General features: G+C 27.5%; 1 protein-coding gene across 1 annotated transcript in view; it reads right to left on the bottom strand.

Annotated features, from left to right (window-relative positions):
- The window catches only part of LOC135925094 (splicing factor 3B subunit 3-like), a 38,811-nt gene that overhangs the window by 12,489 nt on the left and 1,470 nt on the right, over positions 1 to 24,852 (bottom strand). The window contains exons 6-14 of the mRNA XM_065460272.1: positions 23,707 to 23,882; positions 16,750 to 16,976; positions 15,298 to 15,463; positions 13,945 to 14,040; positions 12,466 to 12,538; positions 10,418 to 10,569; positions 1,677 to 1,832; positions 834 to 989; positions 403 to 597 (exon numbers count right to left, since the gene is read on the bottom strand). Of these exons, the coding sequence (XP_065316344.1) occupies positions 403 to 597; positions 834 to 989; positions 1,677 to 1,832; positions 10,418 to 10,569; positions 12,466 to 12,538; positions 13,945 to 14,040; positions 15,298 to 15,463; positions 16,750 to 16,976; positions 23,707 to 23,882 (1,397 nt within the window). The remainder of the gene's footprint in view (positions 1 to 402; positions 598 to 833; positions 990 to 1,676; positions 1,833 to 10,417; positions 10,570 to 12,465; positions 12,539 to 13,944; positions 14,041 to 15,297; positions 15,464 to 16,749; positions 16,977 to 23,706; positions 23,883 to 24,852) is intronic.

Raw genomic sequence — 24,852 nt, 5'->3', positions numbered from 1 at the left:
AGAAGAGAAGAGAAGAGAGAGAAGAGAAGAGAAGAGAAGAGAAGAGAAGAGAAGAGAAGAGAAGAGAAGAGAAGAGAAGAGATCTTAACCGTCTTTTACACTTCATCCTTTATAAAAAAAAGATCTCTTGAACACAAAATTTTCACTTGGAATCCAGTATTTAGAAGGTAATTGCAGAAAGACCCAGGCCAAGATTTTTTTTCGCTCATTCGCCCAATTAAATCTTTCGCTTAATTCAGTTATCTCAAATTTATCATAAAATTCAGAAATTGTATAATCATGGAAATGGAAACACGTTTAACTCTTTTTTAGATGAAGCATTGTTTTCAAGAGATTATTAGTACTCTTTAACACCTCACCCCCCTTACATAAAAAAAATCTCCTAAACACAAAATTCTAAACTTGCAATCCAATGTTCAGAAAGTAATTGCCGGCCAGGTTAAGGTTTTTGTTCGCGTTCGCGTTAGAACCAGCCTCCCCGCCTTCTTCCGTGATCGTGGGCTGCTTACTGTCAGCCATAATATTACCGGTTTCCGAGATACAGAGTGATTCGGGCGTGGCCGGAAGAGCTTGCATACTTAACGGAGATAAACAAGTCTTTTTGGGGAGAGGTACGAAAGGAGAGCGATGTAGAGGGAGGGGGGGGTTACAATAAATAAATATTTTATTTCGGTATCAATCATTCTTTAGCCATAATAAATATAAGAAAAAGAAACTATATTAAGGAACATAATTTGCCAAAATTACTCTTAATAGTTCTATAAAATAAATTAGAGAAAATGTAGTTGAAGGTTCGTCATCATAACCAAATTAAACGAGAATAAAATTATTACCATAGGATCGAGGGATATTATCCTGACAGTATTATCGGCCAGACCGACTGCCAAAAATTTGGACCTCTGTTCACCTGGCGGTACGTTACCCAGTCCCATACATATAATGGTGGATGGAAGTTCTTTGCGTTCCGTGTATTCGTTAAGTTGACCTGACTGTACGCCATTCATGAAATGAAAAAAAAAGTATTTCCATATACCGTGATACATAATTCAAAAGAAACAAAAAAAACGTGGGATAATTCCGTTGACATTTGTGAAAAGATTTTAATGATCGAATGATAAATATCGGATATAGCAGCTTAATTTATTTTTAAAAAAATTTCCTCGAGCAAAAAATTAGGATAACTGTTATAATCGATTCCCAAATTTATCCTAAACAAAACCTCTAAAAAAATACTTTTTTGATGAACAGAGAGTAGTGTTGTTAAACGGCTCGTTTTGAGCCGATTTTTAAAAACGGCTAACTCAATATTTCATCCATAAAAATATTACGTAAGCCCGAAGGTTTTGTTCATAGAAGGAACAAAGGGTATAAACATACATTATCGAAACCTCGAGGCTTAGGAAATATTTTTTTTTCTGAGCCGTTTAACAAACACTAGAACAGAGATTTCTTGATTTAAATTATAGTTCTAACATTGTAATAAAAAAAGGAGTAAAAACCCTGTTATATATGGAACTTGTTCGTGGGTGTAAATTTTTGTTCACTCAACACTATTTTGTAACGAATATTTAATAATATCGGTTTTTTTTATATAATAAACATTATGCCACGTCTTAATTGGTACTGTGTTAATGTAAACATAAAAAGAACGTTCCCCATGAAAGTGAGTATATTACCGGGTCCATTTCGAAGTAAACGATTTCCCCGCCGGTTAGAGCTATAACCACCTGCCTATTATTGAGGGCGCATTTAGTTATCTGTTTCCTTTGAGGGGTTTTCCATTCGTTGACCCTTTTATCCGATCTTATATGCCTTATACCATCGGGGTACACCTATAAAAAAAGAAATAAAATTAAAATTTGCAAATTTAATAGAGTAAAGTAATGGAATTAACACAGGCGTACGGACCAACTTTCAGATCGAAAAGCGACTTAAAAGCCATTTTTTTCTGAAAAATTTTTATCAATTTTTAGTACCATAAATTAGTAATTAAACTTAGTACTAATTAATAGCTTCGATCCATTTTGCGATCAAAATTAAAACTATGACGTCACGCTTTTTGGGCGTAAAATTAAGCACGACTTTTCGGTTATCGGGTCGGATTTGGGTGAATATCGGAAAATATCGGTGTAATATTATATGAAGATGTATGTCGTGATAAATAGGTAGAAGAAATAGGGAAATCGAAGACATTCATTCATTATGATTTTTTTTAATTTGAATATTTTTTTTTTCTTTTTTATTTTTTTATGTTTGTATTGAATTTAATTTGAATATATTAATTTGAGACAATAAAGATTGGATATATAGTCGAGGTTAATTTTTATCTAATGCATTTGAGATATATTATACATTTGGGATATACAGTGTTGTGATGATTTAATGAAACATATTGAGGATTAAATTAAAACCCATCCATGTATAAGTATATTGCTTGCAGAAATAATTAAAATAACACATTTGTATTTATGTACATATATATAAATTAATTTGAATATATTAATTTGAGACAATAAAGATTGGATAAATAATCAAGGTTAATTTTTATCTAATGCATTTGAGATATATTATACATTTGGGATATACAGTGTTGTGATGATTTTATGAAACATATTGAGGATTAAATTAAAATCCATCCATGTATAAGTATATTGCTTGCAGAAATAATTAAAATAACACATTTGTATTTATGTACATATATATAAATTAATTTGAATATATTAATTTGAGACAATAAAGATTGGATAAATAATCAAGGTTAATTTTTATCTAATGCATTTGAGATATATTATACATTTGGGATATACAGTGTTGTGATGATTTTATGAAACATATTGAGGATTAAATTAAAATCCATCCATGTATAAGTATATTGCTTGCAGAAATAATTAAAATAACACATTTGTATTTATGTACATATATAAAAATTATTTTGAATATATTAATTTGAGACAATAAAGATTGGATATATAATCAAGGCTAATTTTTATCTAATGCATTTGAGATATATTATACATTTGGGATATACAGTGTGATGATTTGAAACATATTGAGGATTAAATTAAAATCCATCCATGTATAAGTATATTGCTTGCAAAAATAATTAAAATAACACATTTGTATTTATGTACATATATAAAAAAAATTAAAACAATTCTTTTTCTTTAAAATTTTTTTTAAAAACTTATAAATTATTTTTTTAAACTTTTCTTAACTTATTTATTATGAATAATTTCACTATCTCCCGTATCTTAGACCTTTTCTACGATCTACAGGTTTTTAACATTTAACATTATATTGTTTTATTATGTATAATTTTTTAGATTTTTACTCACAGGAAGAATCAACTTATTCTCAAAATATTTCACATTCAGCTTTATTTGACATAACAAATATTTCTTTATCTAATCAAATAATTGGTTCTACAACAAACTCTGATACCTATCATAAACCACAGAAGAAATATGGCAATTGGAGTCAGGAAAAAATAGCCATAGCAAAAAAATGGCTTAGTAAACCTAAATTTGAACAGCCAAGCGCAAAGACAATGGCCCATGATCTCAATTTATCCATTGCTTCGGTATACCGTTTCAAAAGGATAACATTCCCCGAATACTACGGTGACCACTTGGCCGATTACATAATCCATCAAAGAAGAAGGAACAAAAAGGATGATTCAGAATTAAAATCTAAAATTATACAGCTACTAGAACATAATAATGGATTGACGATAAAAAATATAGTGAAAAATTTACCACCTCATCTCAAAATGAGTGATTCGGGAATATCTAGATGCATTAAATCAATGGGGTGGAGCAGAAAAAGGGCTAGAAAATAACCCGATAGACGGAATTCCCCAGATGTTATAATTATTGGAGAGTATTGCCTAAAAATGATGAACGTGCCATTTCAAAATATATTCTATTTAGATAAAATAGGCTTCAATTCCCACGTCATTTCCCACTATGGATGGGCACCTCTGGGTAAGAGGCCATCCGTCAAGCTCCCTCCTTCAAAGGGGAAAAACGTATCGGTTTTGTCTACCATAGGAATTAATGGTCTCAAAAAATACATGATTATAGACGGGGCATTTACATCAATAAAATTCAAAACTTACCTGGATGAATTATCATCCATTTTACCGTTGAATTTCGCTAATAATAATGGATGATGCACCCATTCACCGAGCTCATATAATAACAGAAAACTATCAAAATATAGTATATCTTCCACCCTATTCCCCTCGATTAAACCCCATTGAGAAACTTTTTGGCGTTTCGAAAAATCAGTATCGCTCTAGATATCCCAAACCCAATAACAGAATTCATATAATTGAAGCAATTACTAGCCTATTGCTTAATTTCACTAATTCCAATTTCACAGCCTTCTACCAACATTAGATACGATATATCGAAGAGGGAATCCGATCTATTCCTTTGAACAATTAATTTATTAAATTATTACACTAGATATTATATAATATAAATATATATTTTTTTCGTAATATTATGTGCAATACAAAAGAAAAAATAAATATTTTTTGATCTTTTTTATTATGTAAATAAAATTTACATTAAATAAAGATTTCACAAGTCATTTTCGAAACTTTAATATAAGAAAGGTAAATTTGATAGAAAATAAAATAAACAATTGAAGAAATAAGTTAAAAATTTATATATTTTATAACTCATTCAGAAAAGTCTTCCAGTCCAGTTTATAGATAAAAATTATTTTAAAAGAAAAAAAAATATTTCAATCTTTTTTTATATAGATTTCGAATGTGTTATTTTGAGTGAAGCCGCCAACAGAGTTAAACCCTTCTCGGTAGGTAGAATTACAGTATTATGTAAATTGAACATATTAAATGTTATTCGTGATATATATATATGTTTTTTTAGAAAAAGATTTTGATCATATAAATTTTTATATTATCTAGATAAATAGTTTTTTTTCTTTTTCTTAAAGATAAAAACTTTACTTAAACGAAGAATTTAATTTAGTTTTCCCAAATAAAGGCTTTATTCACGTTCTCATTTCGACTAAATCTCAGTGTAAGAATATAATTTCATATGAATGGGTTTTAATTTAATCGTCAATATGTTTCATTAAATCATCACAACACTGTATTGATTATTTTAGGCAATGTGTTACGGTGGTAGGCAAGCTGAATTAGTTATTTAGGCAATGTATTATTTTTGTAATATTATATTATTAACAATATTTTAATTTATTATTATTAATTTTTTAAGATTATTATTTTTACTTAATTTATAATTTTTTTTTAGATAATATAATTTGTTTTAAAATATAATATTTTTACAAAATGATTTTAGATCGCTAATTTTTAATATTATTTTTTACCTTCTGATCGCTAATTTTTAATATTTTTAATATTATTTTTTACATATTTTTTTCTGATTTTTTAATATTTTTTAATATTATTTTTTACATATTTTTCCTGCTATATCTTTTGATCGCTAATTTTTAATATTTTTTTCCAAATATTTTTTAAGATTATTTTTGAATAATTTTTAAGATTATTTTCAAATATTTTATAAGATTATTTTATTTTACCTATTTTTTCCTGATATATCTTTTGATCGGTGATTTTTTAGGTAAAAATATAAACATGTTAAATTAAAATTTCAGTGAAAATGTACCATAGAAAAAGTGACAAATGTCATAATCGTTATTTTTGAACTTTTTTGAGTTTTTTTAAATTAAATAGGTAAAAATATATATTTGTAAGCATGTTAAATTAAAATTTCAGTAAAAATGTTATCTTTTCCTGGATCTTCGGATTTTTCTGGTTTAAGTAAATTTATACTTGGCATAGAGGAATCCCAGATGTTAGGTTTGTGCCCAAACATAATCTCACAGGGGTGAGGCCTTGTTTCCTCTATGATACGATATTTTTTTTTCTGGAACCTTTTTGAAATAATTTACAATTTTATCCATATGGAAAAAATATTAAAGATAAAATCTACAATAGGTTAAAATAAAAGATAAGACGATAATTTAATAGGTTTTCCCGACATGCGCAGTGGGTTTTGCAATTATAATTTTAAGAGCCAAGGCCATGCATACAAATATTTTTAAAAAATTTAAATAATATTACAGTTTAATTCGTTCCCAAAGCGTCAGCCCAACACGTTGTTTTCTTATCGTGAAGAAAACAACGTAATTTATTCTTTAAAAAAAAAATAAAACTAAATTTATTTATTTTGAATTAAGATAAATACCATAATATCCTTTATTAACACGCTTCGCTTCCAACGGTTTGGACTCTCCGATCAATACCATTGTAATAATTACTATACAAGTAAGTCAATATGTTTTTAGACCAATCAAAAGATCGTGGGCACGTGGCCAGGATGTAAAATGGTGGATGGAAGGCCGAAGGCACTCCCAATCTCAGTTGTCGAGCGTGCTGATAAAGATATTATGGTATTTATCTTAATACAAAGTAAATTAATTTAGTTTTAATTTTTTTTAGAATAAATTACGTTGTTTTCTTCGTAATAAGAAAACAACGTGTTGGGCTGATGCTTTAGGGACGATATAATTCCAAAAGAATATATCGTATCATAGAGGAATCAAGGCATCACCCTATGAGGTTATGTTTGGACACAAACCTAACATCTGGGATTCCTCTATGCCAGGTATAATTGAATTATATCTATGCAATTATAAATTCACTTAAACCAGATAAATCTGAAGATACAGGTTTTTAATACGATAATTTCTTTATAATATTTTATAGCTTATTTGGATGATGATAAGAGCTTTTGTCAAAATCTGGTAGATTATGAAGATTCGAATGATCCTGGTATATATTTTTATTTAATTATACAAATTAGTTAACATATAATATTTTACAGATGACAATGAAAATTCTTCTAATTCAATTCAAGAATATTTTCCATCAATGGATCTAGGTATATACAATGCCTTTTCACATTCGGAAAACATTACGAATTCGCTGCTAGAGTCTAATCCATCAGAAGATCCAGGTACATATTTATGTTTATACATTACGTTAGAATATTATTTACAGCTGACATGAGTAGCGGTAATTTACTCAAAAAACCAAGACCGTTTCAATATTTTGGTATATATTATATTGTTTATTTAGATACATTTGTAAAATTATTACATTTAGAAAAGAATTTGGGAAAACATTAGGGATTCGCTGCTAGAAGCTAGTACATCAAAATATTCTGGTACATATTTTTTTTTACTTAGATACTTTTAATTAAAATATCATATCTTACAGCTGATTTGGGTGATGATTTGAGTTTTGATGAGAACCTGGTTGATTATTCAGATTCACTACTTATTGGTTTATAATTTATTTATTAATGCATTTCAAAAATTATTTTACAAATGCTTTGGATAATAATCTTAGCCTGAATGAACAAATAGGTGTTGATGCACTACATCATTATATCCCAAGTTTATATAATACTTTTTTTATGAAAACTAATTTTGTTAATCTAAAGATAATGGGGGAGAAATTACCGGCAAGCTGAATAGAGATCCTGGTATATATTTTTATTTAATTATACAAATTAGTTAACATATAATATTTTATAGATGACAATGAAAATTCTTCTAATTCAATTCAAAAATATTATCCATCAATGGATCATACAATGCCTTTTCGTAATACATTATTTTGTGAAATAATTTGTTTAATTTTATAGATAATTTGGGTTGTCAAGAGGTAAACCCCTTAATTATAGGAGATCAACTAAAGGGTGCTCAGAGTCATTTTCCCAATTTATCAGGTATTTATGTTCAAAATTGCAAAAAAAATTAATTTCTTAATTCATAGAAAGCGCGCAAAAACATTTAATATATTCGAATAAATTTGATAATGAAGGTAATTTAGAAAAAATATATAAAATTTCATGAATATTTTTCTTCGAGTTATCCAATCAGCCCAGCGCTGAAATTTCACTTCCGTCAATTAATTTCTCACCCCTTTTTAATATTAATAAATTATGACTTACTTATAAAAAATAAATATTCAGGCGATTTATTACATAATTCATTTTTGCAAAAAATGTTTTTATGATATTTAGGTGCCATCGATGAAATAGACTTAGAATCAAGGTCAGAGAAGTAATGAATACAATCTGTCATTGTAAACAAAATTGCATAACAAATAGATGTATGATCATTTAAGTATATATACAAAATTAACATCAATTTAATATTAAAATAGAAATCATTGTATAACTCTTCAAAACATCAATTTAATATTAAAATAATATATCGTCCTAAGCTTTAAGTCTTCTACAATACAAAATCCATTAATAAACAATGTTACTTGTATTTAAAAAAATATAAAATATTTATAGAATGACACTGAGAATTGCAAGACACATTAAATTTTTGTAAAAATGTTTTTATGATATTTAGGTGCCATCGATGAAATAGACTCAGAATCAGGGTCAGAGAAATAATGAATACAATCTGTCGTTGTAAACAAAATTGCATAACAAATAGATGTAAATGCAGGGTGTCTAATGTGTCTTGCAATTCTCAGTGTCATTCTGTAAATATTTTACATTTATATTGTGAAAATAAAAAAAATGATTATTTACTAATTTATGTTGAATTATATTCAAAATAAAAAAACATTTTTTTTTATATTTGTCAAGAGCTAAAATCTTGCGAGATTTTATAGGGAAGACTTGCCACAGGATTTCTGGTAAGAATATGACGTAAAAAATGTATTTTGACATAAAAAAAATTCTAGCGTATAAACGGCAAATCTATATTGGTAAATATTATTTTAAAAATTATAAAGTATTTATCACTTATCAAAAAACTAAAAAATGTGTATATGATGTCATAAAAATAATAAGAAAGTATTAAAAATTTTAAAAAGGAGTATAAACCAAAATAAAATTTAAAATATAAAATGGGCCAAAGGCCTTCAAAAGAGGGAGTCTAACATTATTCAATTAAATTATGTAAAAAAAATTACCCAAAGGTTTTCACCTCTCGCAAAAATCTTAGATACACTTATAGTGTTTGGCATATAATCTTAGTTATTGTCTATAATATTCCAATAAACTTGTAATTAGATAGTTCATAAAAGTGAATAAATATCTAAAATAATATTTACTTATAAGATTAGAAATAAATATGTCAAAGATATTATAGTTAGTTGATATACAGAAGATGCAGGATTCTTTATTTCAATATATTTAGTAAACATTTATAGCAATAGTAAATTAATTTTAAAATATGCCTTAATTATACATCTGCGAACTATTATACATTATGTTAAAAACCTTTCTGATTGCTGTGAAGAGTAAAGTTTAATTATAATAGTGGAATTTTTATTATTTTAAGTCATTAATACAGTCATAATAAATCTCACCGAAATTTTTATATCTCGAGTTTTTATAAAATCAAAGCATTAACGATTTGCAGGAAAATAACTCATCATTAATTTTGATTATAATAATTAAAAGGGAATTTTGTTATTTAACATATTTACAATATATATTTTTACCTGTTTACTTTAAAAAAACTCAAAACATTTCAAAAATATAGATTATGACAATTGTCACTTTTCTATGGTACATCTTCACTGAAATTTTAATTTAACATGTTTACAATATATATTTTTACCTATTTAATTTTAAAAAATTCAAAAAGGTTCAAAAATAACGATTATGACAATTGTCACTTTTCTATGGTACCATCTTCACTGAAATTTTAATATAACATGTTTACAAAACATATTTTTACCTAAAAATAGCGATCAAAAGATTTATCACAAAAAAAGTACATATAAAATAAATTTATTAAAAATCCTTTAAAAAATATATATATTCAAAAATATTTACGATCAAAAGATGTATCAGATAAAAAGTACCTAAAAAAATAATATATAAAAAAATCATTTAAAAAATTTATGTTTAAAAACAATTATCAAATCAAAAAATATATTTTAAAAAAAATAATATAACAAATTATCTCAAATAAATTTTATTAACACATCAAAATAAATTACAAAAAAATATACAAAAAACATTGAACAATCTTAATAATATTATTTTAAAAAATATATCTAATAAAATCCATAAATTATAAAAATAATAAATTTATAAATTCCTCTCAAATAAATATTAAATTAATATCAAATTAAATAATAAATTTATTAATTTGTAAAATAAAATACATTGCCTAAATAACTAATTCACCCTGCCTACCACTGTAACACATTGCCTAAAATAATCAGGCAATGTGCACATTGCCGAAAGTAACACATTGACGCTAACATGTACATATAAATCGGATTGGTGTAAAAATTTTGTAGACCCGTAAAACTCTATAATTTATGAAAAGCCACCCTTTACCTTCCCCTGATTTATCTTTTGCAAAAAGGAAAAACTTGAATAAGAGCTTCGGTTCCCAACTGGGAACAGGCCAGTGTCATGGTGGTCCCCAGAAACCCGGAATCCGTTACCTCCTCCACCGTCTCGCCTATAGATAGAACCAAGGTAGCGTTCACGAAGGATACCACTATGTACGAATCGAACTCGTCTGTTTAATAAAACATTTAATTATATTTTTTAAAAAATATAATGAAATGACATTACGTAACGCCGAAAACCAATGAGAGATTGGGAAAATTGTATTAAAAAAACTTTAAGATTTCGGGGAAATAAATTCGCGATATTGTCCTCGCCATAAATGTTTCGCGGATTAAAAAATTCACGAGAATGGTTTCGCTATGTTATATTCGCTATAAAATTCCTATAGCGATAAATGTTTCGCTAAATACCTTTTTGCGATAAAAGGTTTCGCTGAATTGACCTGATACGAGATAAAGGTGCTCCTGTGATAAGGTTAGAGAAGAGATCCAACCATTAGATTCTGGAAGGAAGAAGTTAGGAAAGCGTTAGAAAAAAAAATAGATGAAGAGATGTAAAGCAGCAACTAAAATAAGAGTTATGAGGTGCTGTGAAAGAAAATGAAGAGGAATGGGTGAGACAGACATGTGCAATTAGATTTTCTGATGGCGAAGCAGGCGATATAAATTATCAGCATAATATCCATTCTAAATTAATTATTTTACCTTTCGATACATATACAATTAAAACTCCCCCCAAAAAATGAATCTTTTACTAAAAGAATCGATTTTACTGTATTAATTAAATAAATATTTAATCATCTTCATCAAAATTAAGTTTGATTTATGTTTAAGTCTAATGCTGAATTTAGAGTAAACGCGTTATGTTCAAGCAGTGCCCTATTTTACGCTAATCGAAATCACAGCTGATTTTTAAAATATACGTTCGCAACTAATTGTAATGTTATCAATCATACCGCTCCATATTAATAAAAAATTTATACTTATTTATTGGCCTAATTTTGTAAATAGGGCCTCATCGCGTTATCTTAGAGCGTCGCGTTGCTTTAAAGCGCAACGTTATTACAGCCGATTCAGTTTTAAAAACTAATTTGAGATAAAGCTAAGAATTAAGATATTTTATTTTATACAATATTTGAGGAAAAATCATATACCCTTTATATCGAATTCGGGCATATCTTTTATCAACGCATCGTAACATATGTTTATCAAATTTTATCAAACGCTCTCTATTTATAAATCTATATCTATTTAATGGCTTTTTCTTGTAAATAATGCGGTGTTAAATAACGCGACGCCTGGAGATAACGCGTTTACTATTAATGAGGCCTAAAACCCAATTCTATAACGTTTTCGTTACGTATAGTTATTACAAATTATGCAGTTTTAAATAATATTGTAATATACTTGTTCACTTTTAAATTATGTTAATTTATACAGCTGGTATAGCAGACGATAAAAAAAATATTAATGTGTTAATGCTCAAAATATCGAAAATATTATTTTTGAAAAAGACCATTTTGTAAAATGTCTCGATTCTTGACTCGCTATCTTTTAACATTATGCGTTCTCTGGTATGGCCTTAGTCTAAATGTATCTAGAAATCACTCCCTACTAAAGATATGTATTAAATCCTCTAAATTAACATCAATTATCTCCACCAGGGCCGTAATCATGGTAAGAGGTCAGGGGGGGGGGGGGGGGGGTCTTGAACTTTGCTTTTTTGCGTTTTAAGCGATAAATATGGAATAAATTATGCTTATAATTACCTAATTTAGCCGTTTATCGCAAATTATTCCTATTTTAATAAATAAATTGTATAAAGCTGCTCATTCACGAATCTCATTCCAAAAATCATGGGGAAAAAAAGACAATAGAAAATAATACGATCGAAATGGACAATTTGAAAAAAAAGTTAAACGCCCCACCTCTCCCTCCCCACCCCAATTCAAGATAAAAGTTTCGGTTATAGCTTCCGCCATTAATCTCCAAAAATATTATAAACTAAATATATATATATATAAGTTAAAATAATAATGATATTTTTATAAAGTATTCCAAATTACCGTCGGCTTTTTTCTTAACGGTCCAAACAGCTGTTGGATTACCGGGCAACTCGGAGACGGCCATTTCGGATACCTTAACAATAATAACGTTATGAATTCAATAATTTGTAACGCTATTCGATTAAAATTTCACTTGAGTTTCTAGATAAATACTTATTATTTATATATATATATAAAAGTGTAATCTGTAATAATCAGAGTTGTTAAAAGATACTTTTTAAATGGATCTAGATACAGATACATCTTTAAAAATAATATCTAGCTACAGATATTTTAATCAAAAATCTATCTAGATACAAATACCACATTTTTATATCTAGATACAGAATCTAGATGTATATAGATCCTTTAACAACTCTGGTAATATTGTATAAATGTTGCTAAATGAAGGACCAAAAGATTTATTAAAATTTAATCAAATTTTAAAAATCGCAAAATATTTTTTTTAAAAAAACGAATTATAATTTATAATAATTAATTTTAAATTTTAAAAAAACAACGATAAATTTATATCATATTAACCCTTTAAGTTCCCTGATAAAATCTATATGATGCAACACGATATTTAGTAAAAAATTTTATTGATTCATGTATAGTATAATATAAAACCCACAAAAAAAACTTATTTTAATTTAAAATGGCGGCTCTCTTCTGGTGGTTTCAAATTCATATCATAGACACCTTGTGAAAACTTTCGAAACAGTTTCTATTTTCATTTAGACATAGTGGTACGTTGCATGATTTGCACGACCACCTTGTTCTTCTGGGATTTAACTTTGTACTACAGTGGGTACACCTACTGGAGGTTCCTGTCTAAGGTTGATGAGCTGAGTTTTTTAGTCTAATTTCTGGAAGGATATAAGGCTTAATATTTTTTCTTTGCATTGATATATAATTATTATCATTCTGAATATTATCATCCCTATCAACATTTTTGCAGTGTGCCAATTCGCTAGCAATTATTTGTCTTTGGAACTCGTTCAATGAGAGTTTATTATCTGTAAGAATATTGTAGATTATGAATGAATTGATAATAGCCGCATCTATCAACCAAAGGAGTGGTCAAGTCTAAATAAAAATAGAAACTGTTTCGAAAGTTTTCATAAGGTGTCTATGATATGAATTTGAAACCACCAGAGAGAGCCGCCATTTTAAATTAAAATAAGTTTTTTTTTTGTGGGTTTCATATTATTCTATACATGAATCAATAAAAAAATTACTAAATATCGTGTTGCATCATATTAATTTTATCAGGGAACTTAAAGGGTTAATTCACCATCTTAAATATAATTTAAAAAATTTACAACCTTATTATATTCTAATTAACTATTATTTTTTAAAAAAAACCTTTTAATTTAATTTAAATAATAATATTAATTTTAACATAAATTAGCATATAAATCTTCAACATAAGATAATAAGATTTTAGCTAGAGTTGAAACAGAATTTATGAAGAATAATAATTTGTTATAATAAAACCTCCAATCCATGCCTCAAGATTTTCAAAGATGATCTAGGCCCCCGCCCGCAAGCCGTGTACAATTGAGGAGTGTCTTCGTTCGTCAAATCCGCTATCTAATTTCATTTTTTTTTATTACTGATAAAATTTATATAAAAAAAACATTGGGGTAAATATTAACCTTTCTTGTTTTTTTTAACCCTCCGTTTAAACCGCATGCTAGCTCGAATTTCGGGTAAAAATAATTAAAACCCTGTCCTAGTTCATCTTATTTTTAAGGGGTAGTCTGTTTAGGCGTCTTATATATCTTTCTCTATACTAATTGTATCGTAGATAAACGTATTTCTATGACTCTTTCCAAAACCAAAATTATTAATACAAATCTAAAGCATACCAAAAATAGGGTGTCCTAATTCATAAATTCGTTTAACCCATTTTCAAAAATAAGATCGCCAAGACAAGGCCTTTTTGCTTTAAAGCTGGGTCCAAAACATCGAATTATATTCACAAAGCTTTCGAAACTTTAAGACAAATTTTTAAAATTTGCGAAAGTTTTGAAACTTTTCGAATTATTTTTTAAAATGATTTTGGACACCTAGGCCATATTTATCTGCATAAATTTGTTTTTTTTTAATTTTCAATTTAAAAAAGAAAATGTAAATAGAGCATTCCATATTTCAAGCGATGAGTTTGTATTTGTATTCATTTTTATAATTAATCAGAGTTGTCAAAGGATCTAGATACAAGTATCTAGTTTCTGTATCTAGATATAAAAATGTGGTATCTGTATCTAGATCCACTTAAAAAGTATCTTTTAACAACTCTGATAATTATAATATATAATTAGTCTATCTTCGCTTCCCTTTCTTTCATTCTTTCTGTATCTAAATAAATCAATGACATGTAATAATACCTAGATTGACGATGCATTCATTATAATGCAATTTGAAAGCGTCGTTGAAACGCAAATCAGCTGGACCGGCCATTTTGGTAAAACCCATATAGTAATTATTCTCGTGTTAAAAAACTTCTATTTAAATTGAGAACTTGCTTCCTCCTTATTATCTCGATGATCAGGCAATTCTTTAATAAAGTTTGCGTTCAGACCAAGAAATAAATTGGCATCTCGTTTAAAAAAACATTTTTTAACAAAGATATGGATAGTCAAAATGGCGTCCCCAGCTGTTTTCATTGATGCACACTTTTAATGAATGCATCAATCAGTCTAGGCATTATTATATGTCAATGATCTAAATACATATATTTAATCTATTAATAATAATTTTTTTTAATATTCAAAATGTCTACCATATGAGTTAATGAACATGAAATGAATCGTTACATCATTTTACCAATTTAAAAAGAGTTTTAACCTGACAATTCATAACGGGGCTGAGGCTGTCTATCTCGTCGACCAGGACAAAATTTTTGAGTCCCCTTGGAGCGAAAAAAAAAGTGTCCCCTTCTTCCAGAGGCATGAAGCTGCTGAACTCGGGTTCGTCATCGTCGTCTCCGAGATGGGCTATTTGGTAGAGATAACTTGGGGAAAGAAAATAAAATTAGTATAATTTCAAATTTAGTCCCCCGAGGTTTGCAGAATCATTTTTTTCCTTCTCTTATACTCTTTGTTTTCCACTTCCCCATGCCTTTAATCTCCCAAATTAATATTTTAATCTAATGGCTGTAAACATTTTTTTTTAAATCGAAACGCGTTCACATTCAACGTTCATCTTCAAAAAAAAAGGCAACGCATTACGTTCGTACAAAACTTTAAGAATAAATTTTTTTTATTATTAAATTAAATTTAATATAAATAAATACCATATATATTTTTTTAACACGATATATTGGCTATGTTTAAAATTAATAGTCGTTAAGTGAATAAAAAATTACTATAAACTTTTATATATCATATAAAATTTAATTATTTATAAAAAATATATAAATTCATAATGTTTTAATCAGGGTAGGTTATAATAAATACTACAATTAAGTATCCCCTTTAACTTAGAACATTAAGATTTTTGAAACAGATATTATAATTTTTTGAACACATTTTGTATTTGGTAAGGATGTAATTGGTTTACTGAAGATATGATGATACTGTAAATATAGTTATATCATATAAAATAATGAATACTACAATTAAGTATCTACTTTAACTTAGAACATAAAGATTTTGAAACTGATATTATAATTTTTTGGACACATTTTGTATTTGGTAAGGATGTAATTAGTTTACTGAAGATATGATGATACTGTAAATATAGTTATATCATATAAAATAATAAATACTACAATTCAGTATCTCTTTATATTAGAACATGAAGATTTTTAAATTGATATTAATACTTTTTTGGAACACATTTTACATTTGGTAAAGATCGAATTAGTTTATTGAAGATATTTATTATGTTTGGACCATGGTAATTCAGAATCAGATGATGATAATGAAAATAACACATCCATGCTTACGCTAATCTATGAATAATATTCAAATTAATAAACTATACTTATAGGACAAAAATAGTGGCAGGTTAAAAAAAAATTCATATGTGATAAAGGAAACAGCTGATTAATAAAATAACCATTTTTTTTCTTAAAAAAATTTTGATTAATATTTTTTTTTATTATCTAATGAATAAGAATAAGAAGATTTTTCTAAAAATTGAACGAACATAAAAGGAACGGGTTTCACGTTCAAGTTCGTCGAAAATAAAAACGTTTTCAATCCAAAGAAAGATGATTGGCATCTTATATCAGACAATTCTCCTAATTGCTTTCTTTTTCCTAGACCACATATTGATTTGAGATTATATATTTACTGATTTCCGAACTCGGAAGCGGCGAACAAAAACCCCGTCTTAAGAACGCACAGACTAGCCGCGGGGCAAGGTAGGGTATCCAAATATTTGAGGCGAATCTCGGTCACGATAGAAGCGGACTCATCTTCCGGGACTTGCTGGGAGGGGTCTAAGTTTGATTTTTTGGTGACGGTCGTAATTTTGAAAACGTCGCCCTGTTCGGTTTGAGCTAAGATGAAAAACATGGACTGTGTTGGGGGGGGGGTTTAAAAAAATGAATGATTATTTATTTTAAATGATAGACATAAGTATTTTCAGTTAGTGGGCGTCATTTGTGAAATGGAGAAGGAGGGAGGTAATAATGGGGGGTTCAAGCTCCATCCAAATTTTAATAAGTGCACATCTTAATTCGGCGATCTTTAGCATTTTTGGATGCACCACCCCCTCCCCATTAATTTAAGTCCCCACCCCCTTCCGGATTATAGGATCTATTTATCCAACAATTTGATTGCATAAAAATCTAAAAAATAATACTTTTATAGCCCAGTTAGAAATTAGCATGCAAATTCTCAAAAAAAAATACGGCAATATTTTAAATTAATATTAAATTTAGATTATGTATATGAGAAATAATGATATGAAATGCAAGCCAGATCCATCGCGATTCGCAAGATCAAAATCTTTTGGCCATATGCCCATTCTAACATAATTAATCAATAATTTCATCAATTCTTTAATAGAATCGTTTCATTCTTCTATTACCCGATACTTCTAAGCTCATAAAAAATTGATTATCCTGAAATATTATCGTGTGATATGACCATTTAATGCAATTTGGAATTTTACGACCATAATAAATTAACGATTCTGTATAAGGAATTATGGCTCATCGCAGTCACAAACCATTCCTACAGTTTAAAAAGATGTCCTTTCAACATACATGCGCCTGTCGTAACACTAGTGTTGTTATAAAAAAAAACTCTATTCTAGAGCTATGGCATTTCGTTGTAAAAAAAATGTCATTCTATATACATATCAATGACATTTAATAATACCTAGACTGACGATGCATTCGTTAAAAGTGTAAAACAATGAAAAACAGCTGGGGGCGCCATTTTGGTTACCCGTATCCTTATTTAAAAATTTCAAACGATAGGCCAATTTATTCCTTTATCCGACGCAAACTTTATAAAAGAATCGTCTGATCATCCGAGATAATAAAGAAGCAAGTTATCAATTTAATAGTAGTTTTTAGTTACCAAAATGGCGGGCTCAGCTGATTTTCATACAACGACGCTTTCAAACGCATTATTATCAATGCAACGTCAGTCTAGGGCCACTTCCAAACACGATGTTTTTTCAAAGCGATAAATAACAAATTAAGATTAATAGATGTGTGCTTCCAAACCAAACGATTTTTTCATGCATACGATTTTGCGATTATTTTAATAACAAACTAGCTTGATTTTTTTTAACGATTAAATGGCGTCTGATACAATTGAAATGAATAAGTAATTTTTTTATATTCAATAAATGAAATGATTTTAGAGGAAATTTTGTATCTGAATTGATAAATTTTGTAGAAGATCATGACGATTTATGGAACCAATCTAATGATAATTATTCTAATAGATTATTAGTAGATGAACTATGGACTTTATGTGCTAAAAAGTAGAACAAGACTTTATATTGAAAATATTGACTATTTTATAATAATAATTTTTAATTAACAGACTTTTTAATTAGATACTATTTATTAGTAAGCATGGAATATGAATTTTAATAATTTATATCTTTATTTAAATAAAATTATTTTTTATCCTTTATTATTTACCAGGCTTGATTCATCCCCAAATGTCTGTAAATTAAAATGGAAGAATTTGAGGGATTCTTATTTAAAGGAAAAGAGAAAGAGAGAAGAAGTGCGTTCAGGGGATGCTGCAAAAGCTAGCACTCCATGGAAATGGTATGATTCACTATCATTTCTTACTACTTCCGGGCCACTTCCAAACACGACGTTTTTTCAAAACGTTTTCCGAGGCACGTTTTTCGCAATATTTTTTACTTACAAACAGCCAACGATTTATATTTTACAGCTGATTTTTTAAAAATGAATCTTATAACTAGATATTTTATTATGAGACATTATTTAAAAAAACGAAAAGTAAGTATCTTCCCACTAAAAAATTATTTAATGAAACCTTATCCTACGAAGAATACCAGCCCAGAAGAAAAATATTAAAATTATAAATTAAGTAGTGCTAGAATGTGCATTGAATGCACATTTGGCATAGCTACTGCTAAATTTGCCCTTTCTAAAGATATAGAGTGTTCAGTTGAAAATGCTGATAAAATTATATCTACAATTACTCTTTTACATAATATTATTATTGCTTATGATAAAATAGAATATACATCTAATATTTTACCTATTACTGAAAATTTAGGGATCTGTAGATCTTTAAATGCTTCAAGTTCTAATTCAAGAGAAATTAGAGAATTATTTAAAGACTATTTTAATTCTTAAATATATGCTTAATTTAACATTTTATCATTATATATGAAATAAATAAATTACTTCTGTATGTGTATATAAATTAATAAATTACTTTTGTATGTGTATATTAATCACTTATGTATGTGTATATAAATCATTTATTTTAATTTGATCTTATAAAATAATACATAACTATTTAAACATCAACATTTTCTACTATAATATTATTTATATAATTATAAATAAGAGTTTGCACATTAATTTTCATGGCGTCCTTAACTTCATTTGGCACCTTCTTTACATTATTAACCAAAGACAGGCACCATAATCTATCTGGGTCATTATCAATTTCTAATATTTTGTCAAAATATCTTTCCATTGGGTCTTTTGTTACTCTAGCCCTTTTTACAGGTCTTACATTCTCTATATTATCTTTGATATTATTTAGTGTCTTTCTTGGTGTGGTGGAAGTAGTAAGAAATGATAGTGAATCATACCATTTCCATGGAGTGCTAGCTTTTGCAGCATCCCCTGAATGGACTTCTTCTCTCTTTCTCTTTTCCTTTAAATATGAATCCCTCAAATTCTTCCATTTTAATTTACAGACATTTGGGGATGAATCAAGCCTGGTAAATAATAAAGGATAAAAAATGATTTTATTTAAATAAAGATATAAATTATTAAAATTTATATTCCATGCTTACTAATAAATAGTATCTAATTAAAAAGTCTGTTAATTAAAAATTATTATTATAAAAGTCAATATTTTCAATATAAAGTCTTGTTCTACTTTTTAGCACATAAAGTCCATAGTTTATCTACTAATAATCTATTAGAATAATTATCATTAGATTGGTTCCATAAATCGTCATGATCTTCTACAAAATTTATCAATTCAGATACAAAATTTCCTCTAAAATCATTTCATTTATTGAATATAAAAAAATTACTTATTCATTTCAATTGTATCAGACGCCATTTAATCGTTAAAAAAAATCAAGCTAGTTTGTTATTAAAATAATCGCAAAATCGTATGCATGAAAAAATCGTTTGGTTTGGAAGCACACATCTATTAAGCTTAATTTGTTATTTATCGCTTTGAAAAAACGTCGTGTTTGGAATCGGCCCAATAAAGACACTAAATAATATCACAGATAATATAGAGAATGAAAGACCTGTAAAAAGGGCTAGAGTAACAAAAGACCCAATGGAAAGATATTTTGACAAAATGTTAGAAATTGATAATGACCCAGATAGATTATGGTGCCTGTCTTTGGTTGATAATGTAAAGAAGGTGCCAAATGAAGTTAAGGACGCCATGAAAATTAATGTGCAAACTCTTATTTATAATTATATAAATAATATTATAGTAGAAAATGTTGATGTTTAAATAGTTATGTATTATTTTATAAGATCAAATTAAAATAAATGATTTATATACACATACATAAGTGATTAATATACACATACAAAAGTAATTTATTAATTTATATACACATACAGAAGTAATTTATTTATTTCATATATAATGATAAAATGTTAAATTAAGCATATATTTAAGAATTAAAATAGTCTTTAAATAATTCTCTAATTTCTCTTGAATTAGAACTTGAAGCATTTAAAGATCTACTGATCCCTAAATTTTCAGTAATAGGTAAAATATTAGGTGTATATTCTATTTTATCATAATCAATAATAATATTATGTAAAAGAGTAATTGTAGATATAATTTTATCAGCATTTTCAACTGAACACTCTATAGCTTTAGAAAGTAGGGCAAATTTAGCAGTAGCTATCCCAAATGTGCATTCAATGCACATTCTAGAACACAGTGGCGTAGCTACGGGGGTGGTTTTCGGGTTTGGACCCCTCCCAGAGCAAATTTTTTTTTAGATTATACGTTCAAAAGACTTAAAAGTGACTTTGTATCAAATAAATACCATTAATATTTATATTTTTCTGGTTTTGATGTTTGTGAAAGGATATTATATTACTATTGAATTTATTCTGGGTAGTATTATTATAAAGTCATTGAGAATAATCTACTAAATTATAATAACATTATCTACTAAATTTTATTTATTAACATTAAAAATTTAATTTGATATAAACTACTATTTCTAAAAGTGCCACCATCACTTTGTTTTCCATAAGATCCTACATCTATATATATAAATTTGCAATTACTATCTGCTAAACCAAGTAACACTATAGATTTAAAAGCTTTATAATTATAAAAAAGGGTTCCAGATTTTGCAGGACTTTTTATTCTTATGTGCTTACCATCCAATGAGCCAAGGCAGTTTGGAAATCCATGTTTTTCAAAATATTCTTGGGCAATCTAAAAATATATTTATATCTAAATTTATAATACCTTCTCCCAATGTTCTCTAGTTGGAATTGGCATATGAATATCTTTTAAAGTTTTCCATATAGCATCACATACCTCTGGAATGATAGTAGCAATGCAACTTTTGCTTATTCTGCTACTATAAGATAGTTGTGAATAATTAAGGCCCGTTCTTAAGTATATTAAATGGTTTGTATATATATTAATAACTAAATATATTACCTTAAAGTAACAAATAATCTCTTTTCAGGAGATATTGTTGTTTTTGCATTTGTTTGTTTATGTATAATTTTAGTTTCAATTTTGTTAAGTATATAATAAAAAACATTCCTAGATAATCCAAGATAGTGAAAGAATTGCGAATCATTTAAATTCTCATTTAATTTCTTTATAAATTATACTTACTTTTCGTTTTTTTTATAATGTCTCATAATAAAATATCTAGTTATAAAATTCATTTTTAAAAAAATCAGCTGTAAAATATAAATCGTTGCTGTTTGGAAGTAAAAAATATTGCGAAAAACGTGTTTCGGAAAACGTTTTGAAAAAACGTCGTGTATGGAAGTGGCCTCGGTATTATTATGTGTCATTGGTACACAAATATAAACATTTTCCAAGTCAAAATATGACTTTTTATATCATTCAACATAATTATTACATCTTCTTATAACTTTTTTTTAGAATGTAAATCACTTACATCCCAATCAAGTGAAATAACATATTTAATATGTTTTAGCCCACCCCCCACCCCAAGAAGCCGAATATGATTTTTAAAAATAATAATTAAAATAATTGGAAATTCTTGGATAATAAAAAAAAATCTATAGCATTCAGTTGCAAAAGAAACTGGTATTCGAATTTTGTTAAAACTATGTCCCCAATATTACTTTTTTTTTCTCAAGTCGAAACCTGACTTTTTTGCATCATTTGCATCCCAATAAGTCAAATTACATATTTAATATGTTTTAGCACCCTTGATTTAACTAACAACAAAATCCCAATATTTAATATTAAAGCCAAATATATTTTCACGATATTACTTTTTTTCCTCAAGTCGAAACTTGACTTTTTTGTATTATTTAACATAATTATGACATCTTTTTATAACTTTCTTTTTAGAATATAAATCATTTACATCCCAATAAGTCAAATTACATATTTAATATGTTTTAGCACCCTTGATTTAACTAACAATAAAATCCCAATATTTAATATTAAAGCCAAATATATTTTCACGATATTACTTTTTTTCCTCAAGTCGAAACTTGACTTTTTTGTATTATTTAACATAATTTTGACATCTTTTTAAAACTTTTTTTTAGAATGAAAATCATTTACATCCCAATAAGTCAAATTACATATTTAAAATGTTTTAGCACCCTTGATTTAACTAGCAACAAAATCCCAATATTTAATATTAAAGCCAAATATATGTTGTCCCATTATCAGTTTTTTTTTCAAGTCGAAACCTGACTTTTTCTGTATCATTTGACATTATTCGGATATTTTTATAAACTTATTGTTTTTTTTAGAATATAAATAATTTGGAATACCAAAAGCTATAAAACATTTTTTTTTAATAATTAAGCCATTGATTAATAACAAAAAGAGATTTAAATACATCTATTTCTAGAACTCGGACTTGATAGTGAAAATAATTAGGGAATTTAGAGAGGCACTTAAAAAAATTGAGCGATCCAATTCATAACTCATACTAGTGATCTGCATCGGGCCTAATTTTTCAAGCCCGGCCTGAAAAAAAAATTTTTTTTTTAAAAAAATTACCGGCCCCGACCCAAATTTATTTAAATGTAGAAACTTATTTTTATAATTACTCAAAATAAACGATACAGGTTATATGCCGTCCAGTTTCCATAAATAAAATCAAATTAAATCAAATATTTTTATTTTACAAAAATTCAACATAAAATTGATAAATTTAGATATATTTTAAAAAAAAATTCTAAGGCCCAACCTGACCCCACCCGAATTTCCTTAAAAAATATTAGGCCTAACCCAGCCCGAACTCGATTTGTTTTCAAAAAAATAGGCACGGCTTTTCCAGGTCTCCAATTCGTACCCAATTTTTAAAAATTTAAAAATAAAAAAATACCGCTAAAAAAATTTAAACCTTCGTTTTGTGGGTAGCGCTACAAACGAACAGCATGCCCCGATCAGGATCGTCCAAATCGTTGCGTCTCCTGGGGATCGGGAATTTGATGTCGGGTTGATCTCCCAAATTTTTGTATATCACGTAATTTTCGCAACAGATCAGCACCCCACCGGGACCCTCGTTTCCTCCGGGGACTTTATTGATTTATAAATTATCAAAAACAAAATATGTTTATAAAAAATATAATAAGCTCGCAACCGGAACCCGTAAACCGGTTCAAAATTAAGCACCGAAATCCAAACCGGGTATCTGGGACAGAACTATAAACCGGAACTAAAACGTTTCTCAAAATCTGTAGGAAATAGAACCGAAATCCGTTCCTACATAATTATAAATAGTTCACAATTGGTCGATCTGTAACAGGAACATAATGGTACAAAAATATAAAATCTGGAAATAAAGTGTCTTTCGTTGATTCCAAAGAACAGGAAATAGAATCTTTTTTTTTGTTTAGTCTGAGTCCCCAACCTCTGAATTAAAAATCTTTCATTTAAAGTAAAAAAATTAGGAAAATTTAATTTGTAGCATTAATAATGTACAAAGGGGATAACCAAATAATTGTATGTATATCTACTACGTCGTTTTTTTTAAATTATAAGGTTCCAATATATCTGAACCTCGATCAATTCTAATTATGGGAGTAGATATAAAGAACCCTTAAATGAGAGGTTAATTTTTTTAAAAAACCAATAAAAATATATTATCCAAAATTTGAAAAAAAAAATAATTTAGAATGCCATATTAGGATATGTCTCTCAATTTTACAATCATTTACTGAGGGCAATTTTTAAATTTAGCAGATTTTGATTTGACAGAAACTGTCATCCTCATGTGCAATTTTATCATAAACTTTTGAACCATTTTAAATTTATATTCGTTTTTAATATAGATTTCTCATGTCTAAAACTCATAAAGCTTAGGTACTCTAATACATGCTCAAGTTTATTTAAAATATCACATTCAATAAATGAGTTTATAATTAAGAGTATATGAATCTTATGGACTTCATATCTTATGTTATACAATTTGTGATTCGATTCATGAATTGTCAGTATATATGTAGATAAAATTTAATAAACTATTTTTCGGAAATGTGTTCCAGCA

This window comes from Gordionus sp. m RMFG-2023, chromosome 2 (assembly GCF_954871325.1).
Source record: "Gordionus sp. m RMFG-2023 chromosome 2, tfGorSpeb1-WG-v2, whole genome shotgun sequence".
Taxonomy (NCBI): domain Eukaryota; kingdom Metazoa; phylum Nematomorpha; class Gordioida; order Chordodea; family Parachordodidae; genus Gordionus; species Gordionus sp. m RMFG-2023.
Note: the sequence above shows the minus strand (reverse complement) of the source record. Positions and strands in the feature narration are given on the sequence as shown.